Genomic DNA, 13,825 nt, shown 5'->3' on the forward strand with positions numbered 1-13,825 from the left:
AAAAACCTCATCTCCCACTTCACTAAGAGCTCAGCTAAGGCCATTGGTGACAGGGACAAGCAATTGCCTGACTGACGCTTCAGATGGCAATGGGCTCACTAGCTCTTTAAAGAATGTTAATTCTGAGGACACTGACCTTTCCTGAACATGCTGAGTACACCACCAACCAAGGGTCACGATACTAGACAGAAGCCCAGGAGCAGACCTATTTCCCAAGGAAGATAACACTTGCTGATTCAGTGTGACCTCAGAAACACTTTTTAGAGGGTACATGACAGAATTCAAATGCCATTCACCCAGTTGTCTTCCAATGAGAGGCCTGTGTAATCGTCCCCTTCCAAGGTAATCATTTCAATATAAACAAAGATTTTTAAAAATGAAATTTTGTTACATTTATTTTAATACAACTGCATTTAGCGTGGAAAACTGAAACAAGTACAGGACAGCATAAACGGTATACCAGAGGCAGCCTTCTGAGATCCATGCTTGGAGGGAGAAAACACTCAGACAGTGGGGAATATGCCCAGTTTAATCATGAAGGTTTTATGGTGTTTCATTTCAAACTATGTATAAATACAGTAATCTCTGAAGGATTTGGCAAAAATTTATTTTCTATTTCCAGTCTTTTAGACACAGATTTGCTTAGAATGAAGCTGAATCTCAGAGCACACAAAAATGAACACAAATATGTCTAAATTCTGCAATCCAGAGTGGGGAAGAGGAAGGTGCTTTAGCAGGTGTCTTAGGCACATCATCCACGTGGTCACTACAGTTGCCATCCTGCCCCAGCACGCGGGCCATTGTCTACATTGCACAGGGCCCAGCGTGTGCCCCAGACCCTATCACACATGACTCAGAACAACGAGCAGTGAAGTGTGGTCTTCAGCAGACACCTGCATCCACATACAGCATGTCCTCCAACGGTGTGAATGTAAGGCCACATGTTTATTTGGGATAAACCCTTTAAGGAGTTACTTTAATAACATTATTCATTCTTTCGAAATAGGGAGAATTTTAACTGAATTAAGGTTACAGATAGTTTTTATTAAAATACTACATACATCATGACTAGCATGGTAAAATTATCTATGCTCATATTTATAATATCGAAGAAAAGTTACCACCACATTATTCCAGGAGTACGTATAGTGTGACATGCTCATTGATTGATCCCACAGGTACAGTTGGTTCTAGGTTAGTGTGGTTTCAGTGTCTATTCCTAGTCTCACTAAGTCGGGCACGCAGCATTTACAGAACAAATCAACACAGTGGCCAGCCACCAAGGACCAGGACAGCGCCTCAGTGAGCCATGTCACAAGCTCCGTATGAATCCCGCTCCTTTGTGAAAAGCCGATTCTGATTCCTCATCAGAAGGTGCTGGTGGAGGTGGTCAGACGCCGCCCGATGTAGATTCTAAGCGGAAAAGTAATGGTGATGAGTGTGGACCCAGGACTCCATGGCCGGGCAGGCATGAGCCCTGCTGTCCCTGTGCCAGCTAAGCCTGGCTGCATGGCTACCTAGTGTTCTCTCCTGCTGCTGTGTGCACCCTACAGTCACCTCATCTGGAAATTCCAAGCATGCCTGCAAGGCAGTGCTCTCAACACCCGCACAACAGAGCAGACTCCCCAACCTGCACGTTTCCACCACAGCAACAGCTCTTCTGGAGAAAGTCCCTGCTCCTGGTAATGACAGCCAACTCACACAGGCCATGGCGGAGAAGGCTGTGACTTCCAGGAAAGGGGACAGAAATGGAGGGACTTGGTAGGCCATGGCAAATGGTAAGGAGGGGTGTGGAGAGGGGAGCTGAGAGGTCTGGGATAAAGTCTGGAAGGAAGGATGCAGGGCAGCCACCAGGTGGGAGCTGGCTGCAGACACCAACCTGAACTGAAGGCCCTGCCCCCTCAGAATGTGAAGTGCTTTGCATATGAACACCCGGGTGAGCCTGACACTGAAACGCACTGGGCACACCAGCACTAAGGAGCCCACCAGGAAGACTTTTCCACAGGCAGAACTGTGTCTGGGGTTCAGAGGTCAGGGACAGCAACCCTCCTCTCACCTCCCACAGGGCTACCAGGGTCATGGAAACTGGGCTCTGGCTCCCATTTCCCTCTGCCTCAGACGCAAGCCCTCCTGCCAAGTGGCACCAGCCTAAATCAGAAGCTGTCTTGCCCGTCCCATCCATCCAGTGAGCTGCAGCCACAGATCACCATTGCCGAGGACAAGCGAGGCCATCACCCCGGACAGGCGGGGGCAAGCCAGAAAGAAGAGCAGCCCTGCCTCCCCAGATTCGTGTTGGTGCCTCAGGGCTGTCCAGGCTGAAGGTCCTTGGGACCCGTAGCTGAAGTTGTGTGTTTTCTGCACCATTAGTGCGAGAAGGCAGAGAATAAGGGCCTTGCTGTCCCTGCTGAGGGACTGCAGGAGGTGAAGATGACAGCACCTCTCTGCAGCAGAGAGCGGTGTTCAGAGTGTGCACCAGCAGGTACGAAGGAGGGACTGGTCGTCTACACTCAGCACAGGTAAGGCAGCCAGCGTCAGTGCCAGGCCATCCTGTGGGGCAGGGGGCGGGGCTCCCGGGGTCACAGTCATGTTTGTTTCCTGACCTGGATGGTGATCACATGGGCATGTTTGTTTACACAGTTACATAAGCTGTGACTTATGACCTATTATTTCAGTAAAATGCTTAAAATGAAGTCACTAAGATCTAGAACTGTCCAGGCAGGCCATGCAGGGTCACTTACCCCAACCCAATGGCCAGCAGGTGTGACAGCAGCAGAGATGGAAGGAAGACTTTGAGAAACTCGGCCGAAAAGACACCCCCCTTCTTCATGACGCTGGTGTTCCTCATGCTGAGGGTGGCCGTGCGCTTTGGGTGCCTGAACAGGAACTCCCTGCAGAGGGGCGAGATGTGAGTCCGCTGGCACGCTCCGCCTCAAGGCTATTTCATGATGCTAAAAACAGACTCACTTGGGGGGGTTGTTTTCGGGCCGGCTTGACCAGTCCCATATCCAGTCTGAGTTTTTCTTTAGGATGCTTTCGACTTCTTTCCTTCTCTCAATGTAATCTTCCTCAGACTAAGAAAAAGTGAATGTTAAAAGCAGGGGAACCATCACACCCACACTGAGAGCACCGCCTCCCACCTGGCATTGGACCAGAGGTGGAGCTCAGAACCGGTCCTTGGACAGCCGGTGGGCCCTGGGGCTGCATCTCACACTCTTCCCCCTTCTACGGACAGACAGACACTATGGTCGAAGTCCCAGCTGTGAGATCTGGTGGCACTAAGAGCTGCAAACACTGTCCCAAGGAAACAATGTGCAGTGAGGACAGACGCGCGCAGAGACAGAGGGCAGCGCTGTCGCAACAGAAGGAAATGAGAGGGGCCGCGGCGGCTCAGGGACGGAGCCCTGCACAGCAAGCCGTGGAAGGGAAAGCTGCTCTCGCGTGAGGCGGCAGGGAAAGAAAGCCAAGCTCAGACCGGGATCCCAGCTGTATTTTTCAAATTATGTAACACAATACACTAACTAAAGGGGACTTTTAAAAGTAGGATTATAGCCCTGGCCAATTTGGCTCAGCGGTTAGAGCATCAGCCTGCGGTCCAGAGGGACCGGGTTCGGTTCCCGCTAAGGGCACGTACTTCGGTTGCAGTTTGTCCCCGGCCCTGGTTGGTCGTGCGGGTGGCAGCCACTCGATGTGTCCCTTTCATGTCGATATTTCTCTCTCTCCCTCTCTCCCTCTATTTCCCTCCCCCTCTATCTGAACAAAAAAAAAAAAAAAAGAAGGATTATAGGTGTTTTTGCTTTTAAAAAATTCTGTACCTGAGCATAAAATTCCTTTTTAAAACCCCAAAATAAATTTGCTTAACATTTTAGAAAGGCTTCAGAATGCAAAGCCAACCAGATGCCCAGGCACACCCCAGTTGGGTGTGGACCCAAGTGTCTAGGGCAGATGCTCCTGCTGGGTCCTGGAAGCCTTTGGTGTCGGACAACGCCTGAGGTACAAGGACTCCTGTCCTGAGGGACATCAGCCTGGGAAGGAGAGGACCAAGTGCTGGCTGAACAAGCGCCCAAGGAGGCATCTCCTGTGTGCAGAGCCGGCCCCAGGCCCAGCGCAGCTAAGCAGTGCTGGTCTCCGCACCGACACACGTCCGGGGGACCGGCACCCTGCACTGACTCTCACAGCAAAGCCTAGGCCTGACGGTCAGAACAGGGACCTCAGGCTGAAACAGCCACCGGTTAGCTCCTAACTCTGAACCACAAGCCCCCCCCCCCCCCCCCGTTACCACGGCCTGAGGGTAGTTTCTGGAAGCAACTGCAGTGCCCGATGAGGAAGGCCTGTCAGCATTTTGACCACAATGGCAGGTATGCCCTGAACGGCCGGTAGATGACGCTGGCTCTCCTGTAGACACTAAAACCCACTCATGGCCCAGCCTACAGCCAAGAAGATAGTGACCAGCCATAGTGACCCCCCACTTACCCTTCTCCAGGCCACAGACACGAGCCAGAGGGATCCCGCCCTGTGTCCTACCTAAGCCTGTACCTCTAGTCGGCTCAGTGTGAGCCCAAGTGCAGGGATGCCCTCACCCACACTACAGAAGAAGGCGAGACACACACAAAGCCAGCCGTTTCTGCACTCCGTCCTGAAACAGGACGACTGCAGGAGCAGACCCCACTGCACCCCGTCCTGGCCTACCTGAGAGCTGTTCTTCTCTCCGATGCTGTGGCTGTCTGCCTCGGACACTCGGTTCGTATCTTGTGGGGTCTGTGAGCGAGGCGGGCTAGGGAACAACGTGAATGAGAGTGAGGAAAACAACGTTAACATTCTCCCCTTCAGGAGAAGCAAAGCCCAAGGACGGGACCACCCAGTGAGGCGCAGCTTCCCTTCCACCAGGGCCAGACCAGTCTCCCACCTTTCAGCTGAGCTCAACAAACGTCAACTAGCTAGTCCTGGGGGGACATGGGATAGGCTGAGGGAAGTGGGCTTTACAAGCCACTAGCTTTGCAGTCTATCACACAGTCCTGGAGAGCACTGACCTTTGATCTCGGACTCAGCCACGCTGTCTTGAGTCACTGGCTGTGCCAAGGACAGTGGCTCATGACAAAATTACTCAAGGTGAGGAGGCAGAAGCGAGGGGGACAGGACAGTGTCCGCCCCTTGCTGGATCACCGTCCCTCCCTGGACCAGAGGACAAGGGGCTACTAAGGGAATGGGCACCACAGTCAAGCCTGTTTGCTCCTAGTACGGCAGCACTGTGATGTGTGTGTCTGCACCCACCTGTCACAGTGAGAACTCTTGGAACTGCTCCGTCCAGACTCATGCTGAGCATCCAGCAGGATTTTCTCCATGTCACCATTATAAATAGAAACTGAGGCGGGCACACTGCTCCCGTTCCCATTGCTGCTAAAGTGCAGTTCTACCCAGGAGCCTGAGGGGACAGAACAAGGGCAGTGTTGGAATTTCTACCCACTCTACCTTCCAGTCCTAATAGACAACCAGCCCCCTTCCATTTCCAAGAGGAGCTGGGGACACACAAGAAGCATGGCCGTGAGCTGCACCCAGTCCTCACCCCCCAGAGGACCCGAGGCTCACCCCCAGAGTGAGCCAGAACACGTGTCTGCAGCCAACAGAGTCCAAATGACCCAAGTGCTTCTTTGCACTCAGCTTTTAGAAGAAGAAGAGTGTCAACAGAAGCTTAAGAGATTTTATAAATTGTAAGGTTTAAACTATCTCACTTCAACCTATCCCCACACACCAGCAGGACATTCTGACCCTGAGGCCCCATGAATTTCACGTACTAATACGTTTGCTGCTCTGTTTGTGTTTACATCAGAAGCCAGAGGAATATGCACTGGATACAACAAAGGTGGTTTCTGCCTGAACCTGATAAGCAAAGCAAGCCATCCCTCAAGTAACCTGGCCGAGTCCTCACAGGGAGTGAGCTCAGCATTTCTAACTTGAACAAAAATTGACGTTATAAATCCCAAACAAATTGATTCTATCCAGACAGGTTTTATAGGTTCAGATAACTATCATCTGCTTACCAAACTATAACACAATAGCAGCTCCCACTTCCAGCACAAAACCCTTAAGTGAAGCCATTACTTTCCGGGAAGCTTCATCCCCAGAAGCCCAGGGTTTGGAGTGAACTGGATAAACTCACTCCAGCCCCACAGCTGAGCTGGTGCATGAACAGTGCTCAGAGCTGTGCACCCAGGATGGCTGGGCTGTGTACACAAAGGGGACGTGCTGGGCAAGTAAGGCAGGGTGATGAGAGGCTACTGGTTTTGTCTGTATGTTGGGGGCTTGACAGGGGGAGTGCTGAAAGATGGAAACAATTTTGGCATGTCCCACAAAAGGTCAGGTAAGAGCCCTCAACAAAGAGCAAATGCCAGGAGGGTCCCACGTGGCTGCAGCTAAGACACTCACTGGTGTGAGGGCAGAAGGCTGGAAGGGCCAGGACCCAACAGCAACTCCTGGAGTTTGCACTTGAGGGACCATTAAGTGTGCATGGATTTATCTGTGTGGCTGTTGCATTCAGAACCCCACTGCATGGCTACACCATCATCTAGCCACTGTGTGACATGTGTAGCTTGTGTCCATCAACATTCTAAACTTCATGGTATCCATGTGCTCTCGTCTCTGCTGAGGACACACCCAGGGGTGGGATCACTGGGCTGAAAGATGGTAATGTGTGTTTGATGTTACCAGAACCACCATGCTCTCTATGCTCTCTGGGCAGAGCTGATGCACCTGCCCCAGCATGATCAGCAGCCACCTCAAACTCAGCCTCATCAGCCTTTACACGCGGCCACTGCAGGAGTGGGCCTCCTGTGTGGGTTCATGTGCATTCTTTGATTTGCAAAAAGGTTGAACATGTTTCCATGGTTACTGGCCATTTGGATAGCATCTTTTTAATTTAGCTATTCAAAACTGACCCTTTTCTATTGAGTTGTCCATCTTTCTGTCCGTAGCAGTTCAATATTCAAGACACCAGCCTTTCTCCATCTGAATGTGTTGCAAGTAAACTACACTATGGCTTTTCTTTTCACTCAACATCTTCTGATGAATATAAACTCTTGATTTTAATTCAGACAGATTTCCTATCTCTCTAATCTGAGGTCATGGAGATAGTATACTGTCTTATTTTCAAGAAACTATACTGTTCTGACACTCAGTCAGACCTGGGTTCAGTGAACCTAGAAGTAATCTGTGTGTGTGATCTGACCCGGGTTAGGTATTTCCATTCACTAACAACACAGTCTCTGCTTCAGCCTCTGCTCAGGGCTGCTTCCTGTCAGCGATCAAGCTGGGAACACACATGGCCTGTCTCTGGGCCTGCGACAGTTCCCTGTTTTGTGCCCTAATTCTGTGTGTCTCCAGCACAACTCCTTGTTACTAGATCACTGTGATGGCACATGGAGGACAGGTAGAGTAGGGACAGAGTGAAGTCAGACTACAGAAGACTAAAACATCCATGTTCCAGGGAAACTCAACAAACGAATTATATTACAATCATCACCCAGAGGTGAGGGAACCAAGCAGCTTGTCCTAAACCACAGGGCTGTGCTAACCCTTAATATTAATCAGAAAAAAAGCACATCAGGACACCAGCCTTCCAGTCTGCTGCTGACAAAGGTTTTCAAATTAACTCAGTTTTCCTCGCTAGCCTCTCCCATTGCCTCCTCATGAACACAGGAGGCGGCCACCAGCGTCTGTCTTGGAGCCCAGGACACAGCCTCTGCTCTGAGCAGAGGCCACAGTGACTTCAGGACTTCCCCACAACACCATTCAGGAGATGGTTCATCTCTCTGCATGGCCATCAAGGCTGCTGACCATCTTCCAAGTGCTCTGATGCCCCACCCCCAATCATCATAAAAACTCAAGCTCTCCTTTCTCTGGGACTCATGGTGACACTCAGCCAACTAGCAACCCGGCTTGAGCCCCATGGCATGGAACAGTGCCATGGGCCCCGTGCAGGGCAGTTCCATTTTTCTAGGTTCAACAGCTTATTCAGATTCTGGGCCTGGCTCAGTGTACCAGACTGAGCTTTAAAGAGCTGCCCCGAGCACGTATGGTGTCTGACGTAAACGGGGCCCGAGGCCTGTGGTGTCTTTCTTGATACCACTTATGACACCTGTATACAGGTTTCCCACCAGTAACCAATTAATTCTCTGATACCAACTGGCCAACAGTTCGAGTCAGTGCTGCCACTACCTGCATCTGGTGTCAGGTCCCACAGTTTAAAGGGCTTAGTCCCACAGGACTGCCCCCACATTAGACACCAGCCACAAATGGAATACACTTCTGCCTGGCAGACCACAAATTCAAGTTCCTACAATCTCCCACCCACTCACCAGAACAACTCACAGAACTCAAGAAAAACACTTCACTGACGTTTACCCATTACTTGGAAAGGACACAAATGAGGAGCAGCCAACTGGAGGAGACACACAGGGGCCTCCCCCTCTGCCCCACCCTCCCAACTCAAAAGTTGCATAACCCAATTGCCAGCCCCTCCCTCCTGCAGGAGATGGGAGCTTGGTTTCCACCCTCTGATCACACAGTCGGTCCTTCGGTCCTTCGGCCTGCATCCGGAGCCGATCCAGGGCCTCAAGAATCACCTGCTGAGCAGACTCTTAGGTTCCACAGGGGCTCCCTACAAAAGGGGCTCTTGATGAATAGCAAAGACGCTCCTACCATTCAAGAAATCCCAAGGGTTTTAGAGTCTGTGCCAGCAAACAGAAACACTAAATAAAGAAATTTAAATATCCTTGACATATGACATCATATTAGTTTCAGGTGTGTATGTATTTTATTATACCTCAAGGAGCCCTGGCCAGTTTGGCTCAGCGGTTAGAGCGTCGGCCTGTGGTCCGGAGAGACCCGGGTTCGGTTCCCGCTAAGGGCACGTACCTTGGTTGCAGTTTGTCCCCGGCCCTGGTTGGGTTGTATGGGTGGCAGCCACTCGATGTGTCCCTTCCACGTCAATGTTTCTCTCTCTCTCTCTCTCTCTCCCTCCCACTCTATCTGAACAAAAAAAAATGGAAAAAATGTCCTCGGGTGAGGATAAAAAAAAATAATAAAATAAAATAAAAAAATATTATACCTCAAGGACCAACTCACGGCTCCACGAAAACAAGTTCATGCTTTTTAGAATCATCTCATAGAAAGTCCTAAGCATCCTTCAGGAAGAAAAAAATCCATTCTGGACTGTCTGCAGCAAAGGCTTTGGGTCCAAAAGCCGTATTCCAAGGAATAAGGACAGGAGTTTTACTACTGACAACTGGGCAGGAAAACACTTCCTGGAAAATGAGAGAATGTATGCTATGAATGTACTTACATCTTGCAAGAAAGATGGGGTTATGATTGCTTCATAACCTTACAAAATGTCCTCAGAGTTGCAAATAATCTAGCAAATAACTGGCATAATCAGGCCTCAGGAAGAAACAGGTGCTGTTGTGTGGATCCAGGCAAGCCCTCTTCCTAGCTGCAGGCCCTCTCCCACGTGCCTCCCCCACACCTGCTTGTAATTGCACTAACAAGACACACAGCAAGTCAATCTTTGAACAAGGTTGATGGGATTTAAGTGTCCACCAGCTCCAGCCTCTCCTGGGACAGACTGCAGGGAATGGAGCCCACTGCCCTCCACACATCCCAGGTGGAACCAACAGAGCCCTGCAAGGCTACCTCACACCCTAGCCAGAGGTGGCAGGTCCCAACTGTGGCTAATGAGAATCACCCTGTAGTGCATTTCCACTGCCCCTCCGAACCCAGCCCACAACACTGCAAATTCTGAGTTGGAGTGCTAGGGCAGAACTCCAGCAAATATATTTTGAAAAAGCCAATGGGAGTCATGGTTGAAAATGAGTGGCAAGGGGAATGACAAGTATCCAAACTACTACCCTATGAGACACGGGGATCAATGGCAGAACAGAGGGGTGTTGGAGAAGGCCTGGCACCCCAAAGGGAAAGCCTGAGGCAGAGCAGCTAAAGGGGAAGGGGGCTACCACCCTAGTCACAGAGGGCTTCTTCCCTGGGAGAGATGAGACAGGAACAAGACACTTTATTGAAAAGTGATTCTTAACATAAAGCCAACTGATTTTTCCATAACTGCTGTCATTTGCCCGCTGGGCCTGACTGTGGCTATCTGTGAAATGAAAGGGTTGGGCTAGGATTTAGATGTCTGAAACCCTTTTATGCTCTCAGAACTGCACGGTACTAAAATTCCCTCAAAGACATCATTAGTTCTTTCTTCATACACTTTTGTCCATGGCGAGATCCTATGACGAGGTGGGCATGTCTCCCAGTGAAGGCTGGGCACCCTCCTGAAGGATGCACTCATGAGCAGCTCTGCCCTGAAGAGGGGCCTCTTGGGAGGGAAGCCATGCGCCTCCTCTCCCCCATCCTGTGCAAACATAAGCACAAAATTCCATCTTCCTCCGGCAGTTAAAAGTTGTATACCCAGGGAGAAAAGAGCGTGCAGAGCACCTTGCAAGTCAACAGCTCTAACTAGAATGGGCCAGGAGTTGTAAGGGGGAAGGCATATGACCCCAGCTAATACAAGCAAAGAGGAAAGTGCTGTTGTTTGTGGGTTCGGCTCCTCAGTTCTCGTCAGAGGTAAACAAGAGGGAACCAAATCAGAGCAGAGGACAGGCGCCAGAGTCTGCAGGGTTCACATTTCCAGGGCAGCTGCCCTTCCCCAGTGGCTCCTCCCACAGACGCGAGTGGCGAGTGCCCTGCCGCACGTACACCCGAGAGAACGGCCCAGAGAATCCTTACCATGAGTTTCCATTCACTGTGTAACCACCTTTTTATAGAATAAGCAAAACAGAAAAACCAGTCTTTTAATTCGTGAGCTGGCGATTTTGCATTGCCAGTGACTCAGCAATTCCGTGTCAATCAGGGGAGGGAGACCTGAGCCCCTCAGGAGTGCTCTGAACCTTCCAGACTAAATCTGAACCGTCGGTAATATACACAGTGTTAGCTAATTAAGTAGTTTGACAGTCACAAAAGGGATGCTTGTACGGCAAAGAGTTTATAAAACACCCGCTGGATCTTTTGTGAGGAAAGACAGAAAGGATAATTCCTTAATCTAGTTCAAACAAAATAATTAAGTCAATTTCAAAATTTATGGAGGTTACAGGTTTCTTTTTTTAATGTGGGTGTGATTTTTAAATGCATATTACGCAATGTATCGGGCTAATTAAGCTCACTAACTGTATGTGAATAATTAAGGATTTTAAAATTCACTCCTGAGGGTTCAAACAGTCCTCCCAAAATGTATTTACATGTTCCTTTTGCTTGGTAAACTCTTGCTTCAGAGTACACGGAGGTCGGCGGCCACCGAGCCCCTCCTCCCACTCCCGGGCCTCGGGCTCACCGGATGGGCCCGAAGGACCGAGGCCGGGGAGGACCTCCAGCTGCCGCCCTCGGCGGCGCAGCGAGGGGCCTGGACCAGCGGGCACAGGCACCAGGCGAAGAGCTCCAGCTCTGCACCGACTGCAGCACGCAGCTGCCGGGGCCAGTCCCCCTGCTGCTCTTTTGGGCCCACAAATCAGTTCCGAGCTTTGTGTCGGAACGATTTTCTAGTGCAAGTGGGACAGGGGCTTGAAAAGGCCGGTTCACACGCCTGTGCCGCTGTTTTCCACGCTGTCCAGCGCTGGCGCTGAGCAGAGCAGCGGCGGACCTGCGCCTGCCGGGACTTCCCTTGTCCCCGCGCGGGTCCTAACCGCCGCTACGGGCTGCACTGCCGAGCTCCACGCAGCTCAGCTCGCCGCTCGGCGCCTGCGGGCGAGGCCGGCGGTGTCCCAACGACGGAGTGCGCTGAACCGCGGCCGGAGAGTCGCGGCGTTCCCAGGGGCCTTGCGCGGCACAGTTTACGCTGGGTGGTGGGGTCCGATCCGTGTCAGATCCCCCCCGGGGAGCGGCAGCCGCGCCCGGGCCCGCACGTCCCGGGCCCCACCTGGCCGCCAGCCTGGCGTCCCCGCTCCCCCAGCACCGACCTCCGCCCACGGGCAGCGAGCCCCGAGTGGGCTTCGCCCCGCCTCGCAGGCGCAGCCTCGGCTCCGGCTCCCGTCCCGGGCCCGGCCTCCCCGCAGGCTCTGCCGTCCCCACTGCGGCCTCCCCGCCCCCCCGCGGCTCACCCTGCAGGCTCTCCTCCTGCAGTCCGGGGGTCCCGCTCTGCGACATGGCGCCGGAGCGAGGGCGCTGCGGCCAGGGGCCGGGTGCGGCTGGGGTAGGGATCCGGGCCGGTTGAGTGTCGGAGGTTCCGGAACAGACGGGCGGGAGCCGGGACACAAGCGCGGGGCCCAGCAGGACAAACACCGTCAGCCGAGGGCCCCGACTGACTGACGCGCTCGGAGGGACACACGGCAGATAAGCGGCGGATAGGCGACGGCGTCACCCATTGGCCATTGGAGAGGCCTGCGCGTGCGCGGAGGCGTGTGGGCGCGCGGGGCGCGTGCGGCGCGTGCAGCGCGTGCGCGGGGCGGGTCAGAGGCGTCGTCTGAGGCTTGAGGCGCGCGTGCGCGGTTGAGATGTTAGAAACGGGACGCGCGTGCGTGGGGCTCGCGTAAGCCGGGAAGGACGGGGCGGTGGCCTGGGGTGACAGGTGGAGCCAAAGCGGGGGCGGGGCCAATCCTCTGGGGGCGGGGCGCCGTACCCTGCTGATTCAACTGACCTGGGCGCCCTACTAGCGGAGCAGGCGGCAGGCCTGCGTCTTGCAGGCGGTTGTGCGCTAAGTGCAAATGCGCAGGGGGAGGAGGAGACTGAGCGCCCTGTGTAAAGCTGCCTGAGGGTTTACTGTTCTCCCTCAAGCACTGTGGGCAGTGAAGAGATGGCCCAGGGTCCCAGGGGCTTGCTGGTGACCTGCATGTGGAACCAGACCAGGACAGGCCATCTGTGACGATAGAACTGCCGCACACCCCACTCACCAGCCGGGGAGGTCAGCCCCTCGCCTGCAATAATCCAGACCCTCACCTGCAGTGACCAGCCCATAAATCCAGACCCTCACCTGCAGTGACCAGCCCATAAATCCAGACCCTCACCTGCAGTGACCAGCCCATAAATCCAGACCCTCACCTCACCTGCAGTGACCAGCCCATAAATCCAGACCCTCACCTGCAGTTACCAGCCCATAAATCCAGACCCTCACCTGCAGTGACCAGTCCGATAAGTCAGACTTGCAGGAAGTCAGACCAGAGTGTGAAAAGAGGCCACATGCTAACCTGACAAGCTCAGGGAAGGCCTGCGTGGTGGCCTTGCAAACTCAGAGACCGAAAGTAACCACAGAGGATGGTCTGAAATGAAAACTTTTTAACTAAAAGCAGTTTATAGCAGGTAGTCATGTGCTAGGCTAGAATCTTCCCTGACAAAACTAAATCTTTACCTTAACTGAGAATGTCTGTTGTCCTTTGCACATACCATAACGTAACTTTGGAATGCCAGGGTAAGTCCCCTTTCTCCAGACTCCTCAGGGCACAACCAGGGCAGAGACCATAAATCCTCTCATAGTTGTTATCTTGTTAATTGTTGACTGTTGACTCTCCTGTGCCCACCTATGTAAAAGATGTATGTGTCTATCAGTTTACTTTTCATGCAATCCCAGAGGTTTACCTGCTTTGCCTTCTCCCACCTCCCTAATCTATCACCAATGGATTTCATGTAACCCGCTTACGTCTTCTCCTTTGATTGTAGTGTGTGTGTGTGTGTGTGTGTGTGCGTATTACTTTTTGGGTTAATCCTCACCTGAGGATATTTTTCCATTGATTTTTAGCTAGAGTGGAAGGGAGGGAGGGAGAGAGAGAGAAACCTCGATGTGAGAGAGACACAT

The 13,825-nt window shown here is 52.4% G+C and overlaps 1 protein-coding gene across 1 annotated transcript; it reads right to left on the bottom strand.

The window, feature by feature from the left end:
* Positions 1-379: 379 nt before the first annotated feature.
* BNIP3 (BCL2 interacting protein 3) lies at positions 380-12,368 on the bottom strand. The gene is made up of 6 exons (XM_036265708.1): positions 12,138-12,368; positions 5,269-5,419; positions 4,687-4,771; positions 2,965-3,071; positions 2,739-2,888; positions 380-1,413 (listed from the first exon to the last, which is right to left on the bottom strand). The coding sequence occupies exons 1-6, from the start codon at positions 12,181-12,183 to the stop codon at positions 1,368-1,370; spliced, it is 585 nt and encodes a 194-aa protein (XP_036121601.1). The 5' UTR covers positions 12,184-12,368; the 3' UTR covers positions 380-1,367.
* Positions 12,369-13,825: the final 1,457 nt, after the last annotated feature.

Source organism: Molossus molossus, unplaced genomic scaffold (assembly GCF_014108415.1).
Source record: "Molossus molossus isolate mMolMol1 unplaced genomic scaffold, mMolMol1.p scaffold_m16_p_17, whole genome shotgun sequence".
Taxonomy (NCBI): domain Eukaryota; kingdom Metazoa; phylum Chordata; class Mammalia; order Chiroptera; family Molossidae; genus Molossus; species Molossus molossus.

Bases quoted from the DNA above. Each gene is read 5' to 3' on its own strand.
- BNIP3 (XM_036265708.1), bottom strand. From the start codon at position 12,183: ATGTCGCAGAGCGGGACCCCCGGACTGCAGGAGGAGAGCCTGCAGG. The intron at 5,420-12,137 runs GTGAGCCGCGGG...CTGTCCCCTCAG, and splicing joins GCAGGAGGAGAGCCTGCAGG to GCTCCTGGGTAGAACTGCAC. The intron at 4,772-5,268 runs GTGGGTGCAGAC...GTTGTTCCCTAG, and splicing joins AAGAGTTCTCACTGTGACAG to CCCGCCTCGCTCACAGACCC.